This window comes from Halichoerus grypus, chromosome 2 (assembly GCF_964656455.1).
Source record: "Halichoerus grypus chromosome 2, mHalGry1.hap1.1, whole genome shotgun sequence".
NCBI classification, from domain to species: domain Eukaryota; kingdom Metazoa; phylum Chordata; class Mammalia; order Carnivora; family Phocidae; genus Halichoerus; species Halichoerus grypus.
In genome coordinates, this window is record NC_135713.1 from 687,308 (window position 1) to 706,915 (window position 19,608).

Below are 19,608 nucleotides of genomic sequence, written 5' to 3' on the forward strand. Positions count from 1 at the left end.
CGGGGGACACACCCGCAGGTGCTGGGGGGGCAGGGGGCGCACAGCAGCCCGTCCAGCTGACCCCGTGTCGGAGCATGCACAGGGTCCGTCCACACCCCTCTGCACGCCCGGGCCGCAGCTTCCTGGGTGAAGAGCACCCAGGGCCAGGGAGCACATCTGTCCAGACGCTCAGCCTCCAGGGATGCGGGCGGAGCAGCTGAGAGCTACCGAGCGCCAGGCCCCCTCTGCTCCAGCGGCTCAGGACCCGCCCTCCCTGCAGCCCAGTCCTTGCGCTGCTCCAGGAGGAAGCTCAGCTGTGTGCCCTGAGCCGTCTGGACAGAGGGGGGCTGCAGCTCGTGCGGGCACGCACACACACACAGGGCTGTCCACACGTGCACACAGGCACACACGGTTCACACGGCAGCACGGGCCAAGCATGCGTGGTAACAGGTCTAAGAAGCGTCCTAAATAAAATGAGACGACTTACAGATTTCCCCATTCTCTACACGGGAGAGAAAACACAAAGAATGAGTTACTTCGAGAGTGACCGCGAGGAACCCGGCTGCCCTCCCCCGGCCCACCTGGTCCTTCTCCCCAGACCCTCCCCTCACTGAAGACCCTCCGGGCCCAGCCGCACCGTGCCCCCCATGCTCAGCCCAACGCCACAGGCAGAACCCGGGCCCCTGCGGGCAGCCTGCATGGGCGGTGGGGTCACAGCTGGGAGTCCCCAGCCCCCCACGAGCCCTGACCTCTAGCTGCTGGGATCCAGCAAGAACACAGACGCCCGGATCCCGGTGAACGGTGGCCCCTGGGCCCGCGGGTCAGCAGGCGCATGCCTGTGACCAGTACCAGACCACGAAGCACCCCCAGCCCCCGGCCAACACTCACGGCTTCAGGCTGAAGAGGTCCTTGAACCCGGACATGCCCGGCTCCTTGTTCTTATACTTCTCCGCGATCAGCTTCTCCTTGGTCCAGGTCATCTGCACCTTGTCTGGGGTGGACGGGGCCTGGGTTCTGGTGGCCACCACAGAATGGGACGCAGTGTTCCTGTCGTGGATTAGCTGAGCCTGGCGGGAGAGCAAGGGACAGGCAACAGGACCCATTCTGTGACCTCACGTCTCCAAAACGCTCCCGAGAAGAATCGGGTGCAGATGAGAAGCCGGGACCCCGGGACCAGCCCTCCTTCGCAGGGGACCTGATGCCACCCCAAACCCCAGCCGGGGCCTTCCTCCTGGGCATCCAGACCCAACTCGGCCCTCTTCCTGCCCCAGCTCTGAAGGCAACTGAGAACAGCCCACAGCTCCGCGTTGACGAGGGGATGTATGCACCCGGAAGTCTGCACTTGACGAAGCTCCACCCCACCCACTCATCAATCCGTCCATCCATCCCTCACTCTTTTATCCCCCATTTATCCGTCCACCCATCCGCCACCACCCCCGTCCCCACACTCGTCAAAGGCACAGAGTGAGTCAGGGAGCCCATGTCCTTGGGGCGGGGCAGGTGCACAATGAGGAAGTCAGTGTCGCTCAAGGCCGGCCGGACAGGCCATGTGCGAGCAAGACCACGACCGAGGCCCAGAGGGAGCTGGCCTGAGGGGGCGACAGGGCTCAGGGCAGAGCCGGGTGCTGCCGAGAAACCGCAGGGTGACGTGAGGGGAGGGCAGGGATGGCGCCTGGAGGGGTCAGCACGCTGGCTCTCTGGGACCCACTGTGGCTCTCGGCCGGACGAGTTACGGGAGGGAGGAGGGAGGCCAGGTGGGGGCCACTATGGTGGTTCAGACAGGAGCAGAGCAGGGAAGGCCAGAGGACGCTGGTCCGAGTAGACCCACGTGTGCAGACGGGGTCCACACGGCCCCGACCTCAGCCTGGGTGTGGACCCCGGGGGCCATGAGGGCAGAATCGTGCCACCCGGCCATTCAGAAAGCCAGGCTGGGGATGGACGGCTCCGTGACCGCCAAGACCTGGTCCTGTTGGTCAGGCCAGCAAGCTGCGGCTGGACACCCCAAGGACACCCGCTCGGAGGGGCTGCTCCTGCCGCGTGTGCAAGTGGGGCTGCCAGGTGCCCGCCCACTCCCCGCACGCGCACCTCCCTCTCCTGCTCCGTCTTGGACAGCTGCATCTGCTTCAGCATCTGGGACCTCTGCTCCATCATCAGAGTCTTCTCGTACGTGAACGCTGAGATGTCGTTTTCAACCTAGACAGTGCATGAAGCACGCAAGTCAACACGCGCTCGTCCCGGCTGCACCTGCCATCTGCACACCGGCTGTCCCCCCGCCCCCGCCCCCCCTCAGCGCCCCCCCCCGACGTCCCCGGCTGCACCTGCCATCTGCACACCGGCTGTCCCCAGCCCACCCCAGCGCCCTCAGCCCCAGTGGCCCCCGAACGGTGGGTGTGGGTGACCACGTGAGTGGGAACAGTGGCCACAGCTGAATCCGTGTCTGCTCCCATGCCTGCTCCCGGGGGAACCCCACACCAAGCACGCGCCTCGTCCTGCACAGGTGTCTGGAGCTTGCCCGTGACAACAGGGCCAGGATCTTCTCCAACCCCTGGCCTGACCCTTGGCAGGTGGCCCTGGGTCCCCCCACCAGTCCAGGATGGGGGTGGTGTCAGGCGAGCACCATGTCCTCTGCCTCTTGGGCCCGAAGACAGGGAGCGCCCTGTGACCCTCCGTAGAGCTCTCCCACCGTCCGGCAGGGCCACGGGCCCTGGTCACTGCTCCTGCAAGCTGGATCCTGTCCCACAAACGTGCGGAGATGTGTTCTGACACAGTTTCTCCGTCAATCCACCTCACTGAACCCTGGATATTTTCTCGGGTTTTCCAGATATGTAAGTGGTGTCTGCACAAACGTCTCCTTGCTTCCAACAGTTAAGCTCCAGCATCAGCTTCCGGAAAGGGAGACTGGTGGGCAGCCCGCTTACTGCTAACCTCCGGAGACATCTGTGGGGGGCTAGCTGTTGGCCGGTGTCTTTGACTCTGCCGGCCAGATACGCACTGACTCTTACTCCCTGGTACTTGTTATAAAATCTATAAAGTCTACTCTTTAAAGTCACGTCTTAACGATAACCCCCAAACCCTTCCCGCTCACGTGTCCTGGCTCAACACTTGGAGTGGTTTTCTAAGCCTTGCTGGCCGGGAGCATCTCCCTCCTTGTTAGTGACCCTGACTTCTTGCTGTTCAATGTTGGCCTTTGACTCTGGCCTCCCCTTCCGCCGTGGGGCTCCCTGACTCCTGGAGACGGTGCCCTGGGCCCTCGCTGTCCACGAGGCGGGCTTGCTGTGCTGGCGGGCTGGGCCCGGGGTGGAGGCTGGCCTGGCCAACGGCCCAGATGTAGAGCACGGACCACAGGGACCCTGCCCACCTCCCGATGGAAGGACCTGGCTAAGCGGGTTCTGACCACGGTCTGCTCTTGGCCTCACTGGAGTGCATGGCCACGCGAGGCTGGACAGTGGCCTGCTCTCATGGAAGAGATGCAACTGCATCCCTAACGCCCAATGAAACAGAACTTGCAGTCATGACTGAAATCAAGCAGGGACATGGATTTTAACCATAATGCACCAACCACCTACTTGGAAAACTCAGTGAAATTAGCAGCCTTGATACGCAAATACAGTCATTGCAAACCACGGGAGTCCACGCCTCACGGCGCGATCCCGCCATGCTGCACCCCACGACCGTTTCCACCCCGGTTCTGTTTGGCTTCTGGGACCTGACGTCGCGTAAGGTTCCTGAACATGGACGGGAATGGCTGGCGGGGGTGACAGCCGGGATGGGGACGGCAGGGGACAGACGACACGGGCGCTGCCTCGAAAACACCAGAGTGGCCACGGCGGAACAGCGTGAGCAACAGAACCACCGTGTGGTCCCGCGTAAACCCCGACATGGGGAGATCGCTGGAGTCCACGTGGCCGCGGCCGTGGCCAGGGGAGACACGAACAGCAGCCCCAGGAGAGATGCCACGGGCACAAGAGTGCTCCCCCTGCCCCGGGACCTGCTCCGGGACAGTCTGCAGGCGGGAACACTGGGATCTGCAGTGGAGCAGCCTGGACTGCGGGCTCACGGCCTCTCGTGGGCCGGCTGTCATGTCTGCCCGCAGTCATGTCTGCCCGCAGCACGTGCTGAGGGGCCACGTCACATCGGGGTCCCCCCCCATAACCCGCTAAACCCACCAGCCCAGCCCCGAGCCTGGCAAAGGTAAACCTCTGCAAAGCTGCCACAGCCCACGGAGCCGGGGCAGCGTGGGCCCCGGCGGGAGGACGAGGCCAGCGCTACGGGACCCCGAGCCCAGGCCCACGCCCGACGCCTCACCATCTCCACCACCTCCACCTCGGCGCTGATCCTCAGGTGGTAGAGGAACATCTGCAGGTCCTTCTTCATCTGGATGCTGTTGTCGTCCACCTGGGCCACCGTGAAAATGCGCATCCGGCACTTCCTCCACACCTGGCGGGGGCCTCAGGGCTGGCACCTGCTGCGGCAGCCGAGCCCTGCCCCCCGCCGAGGGACCCGCCCCGCGGCCCACCTTGTGCTGCCGTAGCAGGAACGGCAGGAGCATGAGGAGGCCCCCGTCATGCACGACCCACCACACGTCGATGTCCCCGTCGCCGAAGCGCTCCTGGTTTTGTGGAAACAGGTCCACGTTTTTGGCCACCAGCAGGGCCTGCTGGGCCGCCGTGGTATCTCGGACGGTTTCTGTGGAGAGGCAGCGGCGGGTTGCCCCAGGGACTCGCGGGCTCCAGCCAGCGTGGGAGGCAGGCGAGCCCACGGGGTCCCTGGAAGCCCCACCCAGGGCCCACGCTGAAGGCAGCGCAGCCTCGCTCGGCTAGCCACTGTGCCGCCGGCCCAAGGGGTGCGGGGCTCTCCGGCATTGCCGCACCGCAGGGCTGGCCGGAACCGCAGCGAGGTATCACCGGTGGGGTGCTTTCTCACGGGACGTGGGACACCAGGACGCCAGTGGGAGCCCCGCCCACGGGCCCGAGCACAGCACCCACCGACAAAGTTCTTCCAGGAGAAAGTGTTGTCCTCCTGCTTCCAGGACTCGGGCCACGCCATGAGCACCGTGTTGTGCTTCATGCCCCCCAGGCCGGCCGACTGGATCAGGTGGGACATGCCGTCCCGCAGGCTGGAGGAGACCACCAGCTGACAGAAGCCCTTGGTCTTCTCCACGCCCATCAGAGACCGGATGTTCTGGGAAGACAAGCTGGGTCGGTGTCTCCTCGGGGTATCCTCACTTGTGCTCCCGGGAGACGCAGGGCCTCCCCCTTCCCCACATCCTGGCCGGCCCACGAGCCAACTCCGTGGAGGCCACATCCCCGTGGGAACCTGCCCGGCCCTTCCCCAGTGAGGCCTCCGCTCCACGAGCAGACACACGAACAGAGGCAGGAACGGTGAGGGACAAGGTCGGGGTGCACCGGCTGCTTCCATTTACGAAGCCGGGTGAATGCCCTGTGCCCCCACCTGGCCGAGACGCTCCTGGCCAGCTCAGGAGTCAGGCCACGGCAGCAAGCCCGGGTGCAAGGGGACCGTGGCGCCCCTGGGTCCTCGTCCTCTGAGACACGCTCCACCAGCCCCGCGGATGGTGGTTCCCTCCCCTCGGGGACACCACGGCTGAAACCCCGGCTGGGCTGTACGTCTGGGGTGAAACCCAGCTGTGCCACCGACACTCCAGGTCTCGCAGCTCCCAGCACAGCGATGGGGCGGAGCCACCAGCACACGGCTCCGTCCCCAAGAGATGGAAGAGCAGGGCCAGAGGGGCCCCCGTCCCCCACATTGCTCAGACACGCTCACACAGACTGGCAGGTGGACCAAAAACTGGAACCGGGCCCAGACCCTCAGGAGCGCACAGCACCACCGACTCCCTGATGTCCTCCTACGAACCACCCCACGGGGACTGACACGTGTCTACGGACCGCTCACCATACCGCTCGGGACACACAAACACTGAGACCCCCAAACACAACCAGAGCGGCATCGAGGAACAGAAACCCGAACACACGCACGACACGGACCACGAAGCTGACGCAAACACACGCTGCCCGAGAACGGAAAACCACCTCTTTACAGTAACAAGAGCGCGTGGAACACCTTCTGCAGGACTGGGGTGTTAACGAAACTGGGGAAGTCCGGGACCGCGCGTGTCAGATGACAACAGCCCCCGGTGTCGGCAAGGGGGCAGGGATGGGGGATCCGGCCGTGCCACAACCGTCCCGGGCCGTGGTTGCAGACTGCTGCCTTCCACGCAGCAGGGCACCCGCCTCCCCCGCGGCCCCCGAAGCCCCCGCGCAGGGAGAGCCGGAGCCGGCGACCACGCGGCACTTGTGCAAGGTCAGAACTGAACGCCAGGGCCTCTCCCGCCATGCGGTGGGTCTGGGCCGAGTGTCAGCGCCTGCGGGAGGCAGTCCCGCCCAAAGACGGGACAGCGGGCACAGCGTAAGGACGACACCGCCTAAATCCACATACTGTGGCCAGCAACCGCCACGCTGGAGCCTGCGGGCTCACGGTCCTGCCAAAGAGAACCGCTGGTGCCTCCGGGAGGAGGACAGCACCCAGCGCGTCTGCTGCCTTCCCTGAGCGCGGAACCCGCGAACCGCCGATGGCACGGAGCTGGCTTGTCCAGCTGAGGGAGGCGGCGGGAGGGTCGGATCCAGCACCTGCAATCCCTGCTCTGAATGCGAATGAGCCTCTGGGCGCGGCCCGGCTTGGACACGCAGCCGCAGCGCTCCCGGACACGTGGACACAGCGCTCCCGGACACGTGGACACAGCGCTCCCTCCTCCACCTGCCCGACTGCCTGAGGGTGAGAAGGACCCACCCTGGAGCAAGGGACCGAGCTGCGCCACCTGCAGGGGTGAGAAAGGGAGGACCGACGCGGGGAAGCAGGGAGGCTGCCCCCAGAAACCAGCGCTGACGTGCCTCCCACTTCGAACATGGACACAGACCGTCGGAGACAAAAGCACAGGACCCGGCGGGTCTGCCTGAGAGCCCCCAGGCGCTCACGACACCAGCCGCTTCCACGTGTGCCTGAAACGACCTGCACAGGCCGAGGTCAGCGTCTCCTCCAGCCAGAGCCCCTGGACACATGGGCCTGAGGCCGCCATGCGAGACAGCGAGCGTGCAGGGCACGGAGCCCAGGCCGAGCCATGGAGGGCGCCAGGGAAGCTGGGCGCCAGGGGGACATCTCCAAGGGTGGCACCGAGCGGCCCTTGGAACCAGCCTCTAACCCACACGCTCTCCGAGAGGTCTCAGCCCCCCGCCCCCGGGTCCCTTCAGCAGCCTCAGTTCTGACCCAACCGAACCCAGAAACCAGGCTCTACTACGAAACAAGACAACAGCGCAACATACAAAACCACGCTCGCGGACGGCAGCGATGGAGCACGTGCTGGTCTGACCCTCCCGCGCAGGGCAGAGGAGCGGCGGGCCTGCCCTCGACCGCTTCAGCCGCCACCCGTCCCCACCCCGCCGCGCTCCCTGCTCGGACCTCTGTCCCGCCGCCGCCCGCCGCCGTCCCACGGACCCGGCCCGCGCCCGCCCACCTCCTCGGCCCGCTGGGCCTCCACGTGCTTGTCCAGGTAGGTGCCCTCCAGCACAGAGCCCACGATGGTCAGGCCCTTGCCGGCCTTGAGCTGAGTCGTGAGGGACAGCAGGCGGGGGTGTCTCACACGCTGCTCCTCATCCAGGCTCAGCATCACCAGCACCTGGGGCCTGCGGCACAGACGGCGCTCACCAGGCGGCCTGCCCGCGGCTACAGCCCTGGGCGCCCGAGGGACGGAGGCCGGGGGCTCTCAGCACAGAGGACATCCCTGACCTCCCAGAAGCGGGAGACGTGCGGCTGGCGGTCCACGCGCTTACCTCCATCCTCGGCAGGACCCCAGGGAGGTCCACTCACCCCACGCCCACCCACCAGGCTGATCACGCCACGGCCGACCACCGTGCGCTGAGAGAAGGTGCTAGAAGCTCCCGAGACAATCGCTCCCCAAAGAGAGGGACCAACAGTTTCCGTCTCTGAAGTGTGAGGGTAGAGAGGGCGCTCTGCATTCAAAGTGCGTGAGGCCAGGTCGGGCTGGGCTGGGGCGCTCACCTCCAGTTCTTGGTGTGGGGGGGGCCGTGCTCCACGCGCAGCAGGGCATAGCGGGCTGCGTTTAGCGACAGACCCCGGATGCCATCACCCCACTCCTTCTCAGCCCTGCAAGAAAGGGGCAGCGGTAAGGAACCCAGGAAGGGACTCTAGGGCCAGGGCCCTGAAGCTTCCCTGGACCACAGGCCTCCAGGGCAGCCTCCCTGAGAAGCCAGCCTGGGGTTTCTGCGACAGGACAGGGTGGGACCCTGGAGTCGGGGACACTGATGAGCACAGCAGGCTGCGTGGGCCTGGCTTCACCAGGAGTGGTCACACGCCCGACGCTCCTTGTTCACCAGCTGGGAAGAGCTGGAGGGGGCCTCCAGGCAGCGGCCAGGACCCCTCAGACCCCACGCCCGGAGGGAGCCAGGCCCCAGGGACGGACCAGGAGCTCTGGGATGCGCTCTGGGACGCTGCACTTTACACATCGCTGCTTTCACTGTATGGACTTCAAAGTTCTCAAAAAGCACACAGTAAAAAAGTGCCACAAGCGTGGAATCGATACAAAGTAGCAAACACAGCTCTGCACCCGCCACGCCGCAGGCGTGCAGGCCTGGACAGCAGGGCCCACCCGGCTCGGGGGCCCGACTCACACCGCGAGCACCCCCCACCCCTGCACCGGGCTTTGCAGACCCCACGGAGACACCCCTGCAGGGAACACCGGCCCGCGAACTCGCGCAGAGCAGCTCACCCGCGGTACTCGATGTACTTGTAGATGCAGCCGGCGATGAGCATGGCGAAGAGAGCGTAGTACCAGGAGCAGATGAACATGAGCGCGAGGCACAGGCTCATGCCCAGGAAGGAGAGCGCCCTGGAGAACACGCACCTCACACGCCTGCCACGCCCAGAACCCGGAAACCCTCCCGGCCCCTTAGCAAAGACCCTTCTCAGCTACAGCAAAAGAGCAGCCATGGTGCCTGTGACCAGATCCCCCCCCCCGCCCCGGACGCTGAACCCTCGAGGGCTGAGCCCGCCGTGGCTCCGCGCCCATGGACGCGGGACGCCCACCCCACTTGCCAGGGCGCTCAAGCACCCCGCGGGCCACGCAGCACAACGGGCGTCGCTCGTCCAGCACACACACCAGCAGCATGGAGACCACGCGACCCGCGGTCACACACGGAGGCCATCCCCCCGGCAGGGGCCAGGTGGCCCGGGGGACACACACAGAGGCCATCCCCCCGGCAGGGGCCAGGCGGCCCGGGGGACACACACAGGCGCTGGGCCTGCCCGGCTCAGCTGCGGCGCAGGCCACTAGGGACCCGGGGCCGTCCCGGCGGTGGGAGCGCTCACCAGTGGTAGTATCGGAAACGTGGCCGCCAGTTGGGCGTGCGCAGTAGGGTCTGCACCGCGCAGGCCAGGTTCACGAACATGTAGCACATGAGGAAAAACCTGGGGGCATAAGGACAGGACCACAGGAGCCGGGGGTCAGGTCAGGTCCCACGTGGTCTCCCCACCCCCACTCACTACAGCACTGCCCCTCCCGTCTCCCCTCCCTTCCACGGCACCGTTCCATGAGGACCACCTGGCCTGCGTGACTGCGTGTCTGGTGACCCCTGAGCAGAAGGCCAGCCCCAGAGCGGGGTCACACACTCGCCTCCTTGTCCATAAGCGGCAGCCCCATCTCCGTGGCCTGTCCCCACACCCCTCCCACCGGGCCTGCAGCCACTCACATGGACAGGATGGGGGCCACGCTGTCCAGGGAGGCGATCAGGATGCCGGTCTCACAGATGAGGGCCGTGAGCAGCAGGGCCCACGTGGGCTCCCCGTTGGCCTTCCCGTGGCCAAACACCTGCAGGGAAAGGGCAGGTGGGCTGCGAGCGTGGGGGGCACAGGCCACAGGACAACAGCCCACGTCCCAGTGAGAAGCCCAGCTTCCCAGGGGCAGCCCCAGGAGGGCTCAGGGACGGGACAGAGGCAGAAGCGGACTTTCACAACCCGTCCTGAACCCTCCCCAGCTCTGGGAGGAAAAGCTGACACCCAGAACCGAGAAGGCAGATGGTGGCCGAGGTACCATCAGGCCTGGGCCTCACAGCGCGTCAGCGAGGGTGAAGGTGACCCCTCCATGCGCAGGACGGATGGGGGCCTCCGGGGCATCCTGAGGCCGGCCTCGCGGGGGCAGGCGCAGGGTCCCCGCGGCACACGTGCATGGAGAACCGTGAGGACCCTTCGCCCACAGCCACACGGGGAAGGACCACATGGAGGCCACAGCTGCCTCCAGGGACACCAGCTTCCAATGCTTTTCTAGCACAGTCCCTGCTGCCCAGGGGCTCTGGGAACGGACACGCAGGGCATGCCGCAGACACGCGGAATGACACCAGAAACAGACTCGGGGAGGGGGCACCAGGGACACAGCAACACCCCCAGAGCAGAACCCAGTCTGCACCGAGCCAACAGACGGAGCTGTGAAGTCTGCCGGAACCTTCCAGGGAGTGAAGGTGAGGACCGTGCTCTGAAGGGGGGAGGACCAGCCCCCACCCAGATGATGAACACACACGAAGGGGCCCCGTGCGCCCCCGAGCCCCACAGTGAAGCCCTGGCCCCAGCCCCTCAGAAGGCGACTCGACCATGTTTGCAGATGTGAGCTTTACAGGCGGTCCTAATCCAAGTGACCGGTGTCCTTGTGAGAAAGACGAACACAAAAGCACAGGGAAGCCACGTGGGGACTCGGGGAAGGTGGGGAAGGTGGTGACACACCAAGGACAAAGTAGCTTTGGCGCGCGCCCCCCCCCCTCCCCCCGCATCTGGGACTTTCCGCTCACATCCCAGGGATGTGAGCAAATCCCCGTGTGTTGTCTGTCCCCAGCCTGTGGTGTGTGGTGCAGGGAGGACGCTGCACCCAGCAGGAGAGACACCGGCCCTGAGGAAATGGAGGCTCCCCGGGTTGCTCCTCTCAACTGTTCCCACAGCCCAGGGCGGTGAGGGGCCACCCCCCGCCCCCGACATGCACCTGCGCCCTCAGCCCCGTGACCACCCAGGGCGAGGCTGCCAGGCTGGCGGTGAGGACCTGGGTCCCAGTCAGTAACCGTGAAGATCGTGCTCTGGGGGCAGACCCTCAGGGACCCTCGCAGACACACTCCTTCCCGCGGGGCCCCTGCTCTCAGAAGGGCGGCCGCCCTGCTCACCTGTAGGAAGGGGATGATGCCGTCTCGGGCGATGGCCTGCAGCAGGCGCGGTGCCCCCGTGAGGCTCTGCAAGCCAGCACCACAGGTCGAGAAAAAGGAGCCGATGACGATGACCCAGGGGGACGGCCAGGCCAGCATGCCGATGACCAGCTTCCCCTGCAGGGCCTCCCCAAACCTGTGGGTCGGGTGGGCGGGCTTTCAAACACAAGCTGAAGACATAAACGTCTCCCCACGCTCTGAGCCAGAGTGAGGCCGCTCCCACTGTAAGTGTCCTCTCTCAGGCACAGGGAAACCACGGTCACTCCTGAGAAGTGGCTCGGCACGGCTGTGCTGTCTGGAACCGCACAGAACCCCTCACGCTCTCTCGGGCGGGAGGCTGCTCGGCGGTTCCCCAGCTCCAGGCTGGGGCAGGACAGGACTACACACCAGACCGAGCAGAACCCCCCCAGGGGGGCCACGGGGCTCCCGGCTCCCCACGCGAAGCCTGAAACCCTGGGGGAGGTCCCCAGGTCAACCACCATCCACGAGAAAACCGATGCTGACCTGGAAGCTTCTAGAAGCCACAAACAAAAACCAACTTACTTATCTCGTAAGATCACGCCTTCGATGCAGGCCCCGAAGAGCACGATGCAGGACAGGTCTGTGTCTTGCGTCAAGGAAGCGGCAGGCCAAACGTCATCGGCAGGGTCTGGTGGCGGGTGGGCATGAACCAGCCCCGCGCCCCGGCTGCCCGCTCCCCGCCACCCCGCGCCCCGCCGTGACCCCACGGCCCTCAGGGCGCCTTCCTCGTGGCCCCATCCTGCTTCCAGTTGAGTCAGGCTGCACACGGCCCGCTGACCGCCACAGGCACCGGGCAGGGGACGCTGGCTCGCTCGGCAAGGACAGACCTCGGCGACCAGCACAGGACGCTGCGCACAAGCACCATGCCCCACGCCCACAGTTACGGGCCACCACCGCCTGTGAGTCACGTGTGACGACGCGGGTGCCACACGCAGTTTACCGACAGTGGCTCGGGGGGCAGCCGGCGTGAGCTCGGCGACCTGGAGTCCCTCGTTCTCCCTCGTCAGGCAGACGCCAGCCCGGCTCCCCGTGGGGCGGCGGCGGCCAGAGCATCGGGGCCTCCCTCACCTCGGCCCCTTTGAGGATACAGATGAAAGACGTCGTCACGATGGCCAAAATGGTCCCCGTGGGGATCGACTTCTGGGCGTCCCTGAGGTCCCCGGACCGGTTCGAGCCCGCCATGATACCTACAGGAGCCGCCAGGGAGCCCCCAGTTACCACAGACCCAGACCACGCCGCCAGCCATGCCCTTGGCCATGACTCACGGGGAGGGCGTGGGACTAAAGAAAAGCGCCTGGAACCCGCGCCCGCCTGCAAGCTGTGGGGCTCCAGCTGGTGGAGGGGAAGCCCGAGCGGCGGCCGAGGGCCCGGGCAAGGGCCGGACGTGCCGACGGCTGCTGGCTCCCGCTGCGCACCGGGCCGCTGAGGGCTGTCCTGGCAGGGGACGAGGCACTAGTGCGCCGAGGGTCGTCCCAGAAGGTCAGATGAATGTCGTGTGAGGACGGCCCTCGGGTCCACGCACAGCCGCCACGGTCAGTGACCTCGAGTGCTGCTGGTCAGTCGGCAGTGCTTGGGACAAAGCGCCTTTCCACACCCCGATCAGCACGCGGCGGGGAGCAGAGACGCTGCCGCTCATTTCCTGGGGGTCCGGGGCAGGTGCACACTGAGGGACGGGGCAGGGCCTCACCGGTCACGGAGGGGAAGTAGATCCCGACCAGCATGGTGAAGTAGGTCATGATGTCAGTGAGGACGTAGGGCAGGCCGCTGGCCCTGCTCTCCTCTGGCACGGGCACCGACGGCGTGCTCTTCCTCTCCACAAACGCCCCCTTGTCTGCATACGTGCTCCACAGGTTATCTGCGGGGGGCAACAGGCCAGTAACAGGTTCCAGAACCTTCTGCCGGGCTCCTGCCATCAGGGAGGGCCCAGCAGAGGCGGCGGGGTGGATGGGCTCCAACTTCACACAAGGACGCGCAACCTCTCCTCCCAGAACCAGCAGGGCCAGCCCTGTCGCCCCGACCACGGCCCCGTGTGCGCCCAGCCGCAAACCCCAGAAAGAAGGGTCTGCTGACCCACACGCTTTGCCACCCGGTGCCGACCACGGCTGCAGCTGCAGGGGCGGCGGCCGCCTGGCGGGCCCCGTGGGGGGGGCAGGCGCGGTCCCACACGGCCCCGGGGCGCTCACCCAGGAGGACGCCGCTGGCCACGCCGGGGATGCCCTGGATCTCCGTGACGTTGTTCTGGGCGAAGTACTCGTCGCAGGTGGCGTTGGCCACGGAGCTGTTGCAGAAGAGGCTCCAGAGCGCGGTGGGCGTCGTGCTGTTGGCGGCAGCGAGGAACTTGGCACAGACGTCGAAGCCACGTCTGGACAGGGTACGATTTCCCAGCAGACAGACCCTAGCGCAGGGGTCGGGCGTGAGGACACGTGCGGCCCTTGTGAAGCACCTCCTACTGCTCCACTTCGGACACCCCACCCTGGGCGACGGGAACGCCGCGCGGGCTGCAAGGGACGGCTGCTGCTCACGCCAGTGGCCTCCCAGCCCACCGGGCCCCTCCTGGACCAGCCCTGTGGGCGCCAGGCCCACCTGGCCAGCCTGATGGGCCACGTGCAGCTCGCTCACTTGCTGTGACCTCGGGCCACTTCCCTGGGACTGGGCATCCACATGCGTAAGAGAGACAAGAAAGAAACCCACTGGGGCCGGGGGGGGGCTCCTACAAGGACTAGGGGAGCTGGGGAGCCAGGGCACAGGGCGCACGGAGATCAGGCCACCCCAGGAGGAGCTCAGTGCTGCCGTCCTTGGGGCCCACAGCACCCTGTCCACCCTGGACCTTCACCGGACCCATCCCACCCGTGCAGATGGCGCGGCCGCACAAGCATCCTGATGGCTCATCCCCAAGCCCGGCGTGAGCACGGACATCTGCGTCCCACGGCACCACCACCCCAGCCTGACCACATGGTCACGGGCACAGACAAGGTTTGCAGGACGGGCCAGCTCTGCAGGCCCAGGACTCACGGGATGTCCGGTGGGTCGAAGGCAGTCTTGATAACACCGGCATAGATGGCAAGGATGGACAGCACCACACAGGCCAGGAACACCAGGGCCAGCTTGTTGACATACTTGACGCCCACGAAGACCACCATGGCCATGAGCACCAGCGTGCACGTCCCGTACACGCGCATGTTGTGCAACATGGCCGCGGCCTCGCCTTCCGCCGTCTCTGCCTGGATGATGGCCGCACTGGGGGAGATGTAGGTCTGCGGGGGATGGACGGGGTCAGGAAGGGCCGTCAAGCACCCCTGCCTGGAAGGTGGCCCCACGGGGGGGCACCTTTGTCTGCAGGGCCTGGTGCTGGGCTCCCTCCCCTGCTGGGGGCCCCCACCGCCAGAACGCATTCATGGTGGGCCCCGGGAGTGCCAAGAAATGAGAGCAGAGAGAGAAAACTGCAGAGAGACACTGCCCGGGGTCAGTGTCGTGGAAGCCGCCTGTGGACGGCACCCCCGGCTCAGCCTGCAGGCGGGGGGCCACCGCACCCTGACAATCCGGGAGTGAGAACGTTTCTGGGGGAGGCCCTAGTGAGCACGCGCAACATAAACTGAGTGGGGACGACAGGACGGACCAATTCCTGGGCGGCCCTGCCTCCGCCCACAGCTGAGGCCCTGAAGGCCACGGCCGCGCGGCTGACCCCGGGCTCAGGTCTGCAGCCCGTCACACACGCGGACGTTGACCTGGCAAGAACCCTGGCGGCAGAGCCCAAGGGCAGCCGGGGACACAGGGGTCACTGCCGCACGGCCACGGTCGCCAGCCACGGCCCCAGCACCGAGAGGGGGACGAAGCCACAGACAGACCCCAGGTCACTGCTGCACGGGCAGGGTCGCCAGCCACGGCCCAGCACCGCGAGGGGGACGCAGCCACGGACGGACCCCCCGAGTGACTGCTGCATGGCCATGGTCGCCAGCCACGGCCCAGCACCGAGAGGGGGACACAGCCACGGACAGACCCTGGGTGACTGCTGCACGGTCACGGTCACCAGCCACAGCCCAGCACCGAGAGGGGGACGCAGCCACGGACAGACCCTGGGTGACTGCTGCACGGCCACGGTCGCCAGCCACGGCCCCAGCACCGAGAGGGGGACGCAGCCACAGACGGACCCTGGGTGACTGCTGCACGGCCACGGTTGCCAGCCACGGCCCAGCACCGAGAGGGGGACGCAGCCACGGACGGACCCCGGGTGACTGCTGCACGGCCACGGTTGCCAGCCACGGCCCCAGCACCGAGAGGGGGACGCAGCCACAGACGGACCCTGGGTGACTGCTGCACGGCCACGGTTGCCAGCCACGGCCCAGCACCGAGAGGGGGACGCAGCCACGGACGGACCCCGGGTGACTGCTGCACGGCCACGGTCGCCAGCCACAGCCCAGCACTGAGAGGGGGGACGCAGCCACAGACGGACCCCCCGGGTGACTGTTGCACGGCCACGGTCGCCATCCACGGGCCAGCACCGAGAGGGGGACGCAGCCACAGACGGACCCCCGGGTCACTGCTGCATGGCCATGGTCACCAGCCACAGCCCAGCACCGCGAGGGGGACGCAGCCACGGACGGACCCCCGGGTCACTGCTGCATGGCCACAGTCGCCAGCCACGGGCCAGCACCGAGAGGGGGACGCAGCCACAGACGGACCCCGGGTCACTGCCACACGGCCACGGTCGCCAGCCACGGCGCAGCCTGAGAGCCCGAGGCAGGCATCAGAGTGAGGGGGCCGGCTGAGGGGGCCCGTGTGCCTTGGGAGGGACTCCTTGGGGTCCGGAAAACCAGCCCAAAACAAGGCACTTACCAAAAAAATCTCAATGGTCCCCAGAATATACATGGCCCCGGCGAAGGTCGTGCCCAGGTAGAAGCAGAGGCCGACGGCGCCCCCGAACTCAGGCCCCAGAGACCGCGATATCATGTAGTACGAGCCACCAGCTGCCAATGGGACAGAGAAGCTGCAGGTCAGCATCGCACCGTTTACCGTGAGGCCAACGTGGGACCCAACACTGCGATTCTGTGCACTTCGCCCCAAAAAGGCCGAGGACGCCTGTGGCTGCTGGAGCACCGTCCCCGGACCCGGCTGGTGGACGAGGACACATCACTGTGGATGCACACGTCCACACCGCTGCCACGTGCCGGGGCACGGAGCCTCCGGGGACAGGCGGCCTCCCCGGGACCTGGAGACGCAGCACAGCGTCCCACCCGGTCCTCCTCACCTGAGGCCCCCGCCCACCCAGCCGAGCCCCCCCCCAGACCGAGCGCCATCCCCAGAGCTCCCACAGCCCCTCCGCTCTCCAGACCTCCACCCCGGCCACACGGCGCCCGTGGCAAGCACTGCCCACCCTGGCGCTTCCGTTTATTCCTAGATAAGGAGAGTCTGGGAGAAATTAACTCCAGAACCAAAAACAGGAGGCGGCTCCTAAAACGGCAGGGTCTCCAACCACAGATCAAAGGCGAGATTTCCTAAGAAAGTTCACGAAGTGTTCACGTAGGTTCCCACAGGGAGCAGAACCCCAACGTCACAGCACCCTGAGCGCAGGGTCAGGTGCTGGTGAAAGTGCGCGCAGGGGCCCCACCTTGGTCTCAGGACAGCCCATGGTGCCCTCAGGGGACACAAGACGCCGCCCAGGACACCAGGCACCAGCTCTCGGTGCACCGGTGAGAGCCAGGAACCCGTGAGCACCTCTGCCTGGAGGCGGGGGTCCCTGCTGATGGCTTCCGGGAGAGCCTGGCTGGGCAGAGCTCGCCCCCGTCTGCCCGCCCGCCTGCCCACCAGATGTGGAGGTCTCCGTCCTCCAGGCTGGCCGCCAAGCAGGGAAGGGCACACTGGGGCCCTGAGGGGCAGAGTGCTGCCCGCCTCGGCGGAGGCCGCCCTGGGTGGGGTCCCCAGCAGGGCTCAGCTTGGGACCCCACACAGCCTGCCCCAGCACCCTTACCTGGGACCACACCGTTGGTGGCGATGGCGCTCATGGAGATGGCCGTCAGCATCGTCTGCAAAAACACAGATGATCCTCTCAGAAGAGAGGGCGCCTCGGGGGCCACACCCGGCCCCATCTCAGAGGGGCTGCGGAGCAGTCAGGCACGCGGGCTCCAGGATGCTCAGGGCTGCCCCCGATCTCCCACTCAATGCCCCAAGCTGAGCTCCTGCAGGCCACCCAGAAATACCCAACTCAGGACCCCACCTGGAATGAAAGGCCAGCTCCTGCCTGGGTGCCCGCCCGCCGTGGGGTGCAAGGGGGACCCCGTCTGGATGCCCACTGTGGGGTGCAAGGGGGACCCCATCTGGGCGCCTGCCCGCCCATGGGGTGCAGAGGACCCCATCTGGGTGCCTGCCCGACCATGGGGTGCAAGGGGGACCCCATCTGGGTGCCTGCCCGACCATGGGGTGCAAGGGGGACCCCATCTGGGTGCCTGCCTGCCCATGGGGTGCAAGAGGGACCCTGTCTGGGTGCCCGCCCGCCCATGGGGTGCAAGGGGGACCCCATCTGGGTGCCCGCCCTGGGGGTTGGATGCAGGACCTCCAGAGCTGTCCCGGGTGGGTCTGCCTCCAGCGCCCAGCAGGGCTCAGAAGTGACCACACCACAGGCTGGGGGGCAGCCTGCAACTGAAGAACCAGAAGGAACAGCCTCGGGAGAGCTTAGGGCCTCAATGGTCACCGTGATCCCACCAGGCGCAGCTTTGGCTTAAGGTCCCACTTAAAAAAAACCCTGGTCCTTATCCTGATTTTTATTTGGTTTTATGGCAACTGCTCTAGATCTGTCCAGATTTCCCCAGGAAAGAAACGTCACAGGAGGAAGGACGGGACACAGTTTAGAAGGTGAGGCCACAGCCCGCAAGGCCGCGGGGGGCACAGCCTGCGTTGTCTGAATTCTTGGGGTCTGAGTGCTCACACCTGGGGGATGAGAGGAGCCGAGTTCCGGTCTCCAGGGCGAGAGTGGGGCAGGCGAGCCTGAGGCTGCCGCAGCAGGTGCCCAGGACGTGCAGGGCCCACGGCCGACCCAGGAGCAGTGGGAAGGGGGCCTGGTTCACTGAGCGCCACTGGACGCAGACGCCTGGGGACGTGCGGGGGTGGGGAGCCGGGGTCGGGGCGGAACAAGTCACTGGCCTGGGCCCTTCCTTCAAACAGGGAGCCCAGGAGCTTCCGAACTGGAAGGGACCGTGTCAAACGCGGGTCCTCACGCATGCTGACCGTGCCCCCAGAAGCCCCCGGCCACGTCCTCCCCCAGACACAGGGACGGAGTCCGGCCGGCCCCGATTCCCCCCGCAGGCACCAGTGCCCGTGGAGGCTGCCCTGGGCGGGGCCCCGGGGCCTCAGCACAGGGCCCTCCACCACTCACGCAGGTGCAGCACATGAACACGATGAGGAAGGACTCCAGCACGCCGGCCGCCCCCACGATCCACGTCAGCCGCAGGAAGAGGATCACCCCGAGGATGTTCTGGAGGCAGGGCAGGTACACACCAATGAAGGTCCCCATGCGCGGGCTCTGAAAGAGAGCACAGCGGTTCCAGGGGGGCCGGCCACGGCAGGCGCCCGCGCACAGCGCACGCAGAAGGGAGGCCGCGCAGGCTGCACGGCTGGGGGAAGCCAGGCCACCCTGGAAGGGAGGCTTGGGGAGGAATCCTCAAGGGGGCGGGCTCGGGAGGACCCGAGACCACGTCGCTGCCAGGGAGCAGGGAGGCGCCACGAGGACAGCCACGGCAACGTCGGCGAAGCTGAGAGCAGGACGAGCCAGGCCCTGTCCAGCGGGCGGGCGGCAGCTCAGGGTTCCGAAGGCCCAGGCGGCCACTGATGCAGCCGGGAGATGGGCGGCGGCCCCCTACCCACGCCGAAGTCCCCGCAAAGCCAAGTCCCGTAAAGTCAGGAGTGCCTCAATCAAACCCGCCGGAAAGTTCCGACGGGACACGCGGCCGCGTGAGCCCAGGGGGCAATCTCCGGGGTGACCGAGGACGCAGCGCTGGGAGGTGCCTGACGGGGTGTCCTCTGAAATCCTGGAGGCCACCAGGGCTCAGCGCACCAGCCGGGCGGGCAGGCAGCTGGCAACCAGGCCAGAAGCCAGCAGAGGGCGGACCCGACTGGGGTCCCAGCCCATCCTGTCCCACAGCTGGCCGGACACCGCGGTCAGGGGCACGCTCGAGATCTTGAGACTGACTGAAAACAATGCTCAACGGGAAGATATCTCAAACTCAGGTGAATAAAAGAATCCACACAATTGGGGAAGATTTGTTTTGGAAACATTTGCTGCAAGTAGAGGGGCTGCAGACAAGGGCCCGGGAGGTCAAGGGCCCAGGCGGCAGCTCTGCTGACCTGCACC

General features: G+C 66.6%; 1 protein-coding gene across 4 annotated transcripts in view; it reads right to left on the bottom strand.

Annotated features, from left to right (window-relative positions):
* SLC12A7 (solute carrier family 12 member 7) overlaps nucleotides 1-19,608 on the bottom strand; it is a 68,571-nt gene that overhangs the window by 4,894 nt on the left and 44,069 nt on the right. For 3 of the 4 annotated variants that reach the window (XM_036113661.2, XM_036113663.2, XM_036113658.2), the window contains exons 4-23: nucleotides 18,634-18,780; nucleotides 17,233-17,287; nucleotides 16,101-16,231; nucleotides 14,280-14,521; nucleotides 13,451-13,662; nucleotides 12,955-13,122; nucleotides 12,356-12,454; nucleotides 11,790-11,847; nucleotides 11,208-11,382; nucleotides 9,756-9,874; nucleotides 9,376-9,474; nucleotides 8,777-8,896; nucleotides 8,050-8,154; nucleotides 7,505-7,673; nucleotides 4,965-5,160; nucleotides 4,496-4,665; nucleotides 4,285-4,416; nucleotides 2,065-2,172; nucleotides 868-1,046; nucleotides 467-481 (exon numbers count right to left, since the gene is read on the bottom strand). In XM_036113661.2, coding sequence (XP_035969554.1) covers nucleotides 467-481; nucleotides 868-1,046; nucleotides 2,065-2,172; nucleotides 4,285-4,416; nucleotides 4,496-4,665; nucleotides 4,965-5,160; nucleotides 7,505-7,673; nucleotides 8,050-8,154; nucleotides 8,777-8,896; nucleotides 9,376-9,474; nucleotides 9,756-9,874; nucleotides 11,208-11,382; nucleotides 11,790-11,847; nucleotides 12,356-12,454; nucleotides 12,955-13,122; nucleotides 13,451-13,662; nucleotides 14,280-14,521; nucleotides 16,101-16,231; nucleotides 17,233-17,287; nucleotides 18,634-18,780 — 2,699 coding nt within the window. The remainder of the gene's footprint in view (nucleotides 1-466; nucleotides 482-867; nucleotides 1,047-2,064; nucleotides 2,173-4,284; nucleotides 4,417-4,495; nucleotides 4,666-4,964; nucleotides 5,161-7,504; nucleotides 7,674-8,049; nucleotides 8,155-8,776; nucleotides 8,897-9,375; nucleotides 9,475-9,755; nucleotides 9,875-11,207; nucleotides 11,383-11,789; nucleotides 11,848-12,355; nucleotides 12,455-12,954; nucleotides 13,123-13,450; nucleotides 13,663-14,279; nucleotides 14,522-16,100; nucleotides 16,232-17,232; nucleotides 17,288-18,633; nucleotides 18,781-19,608) is intronic. The other variant, XM_036113659.2, reaches the window with a different exon arrangement.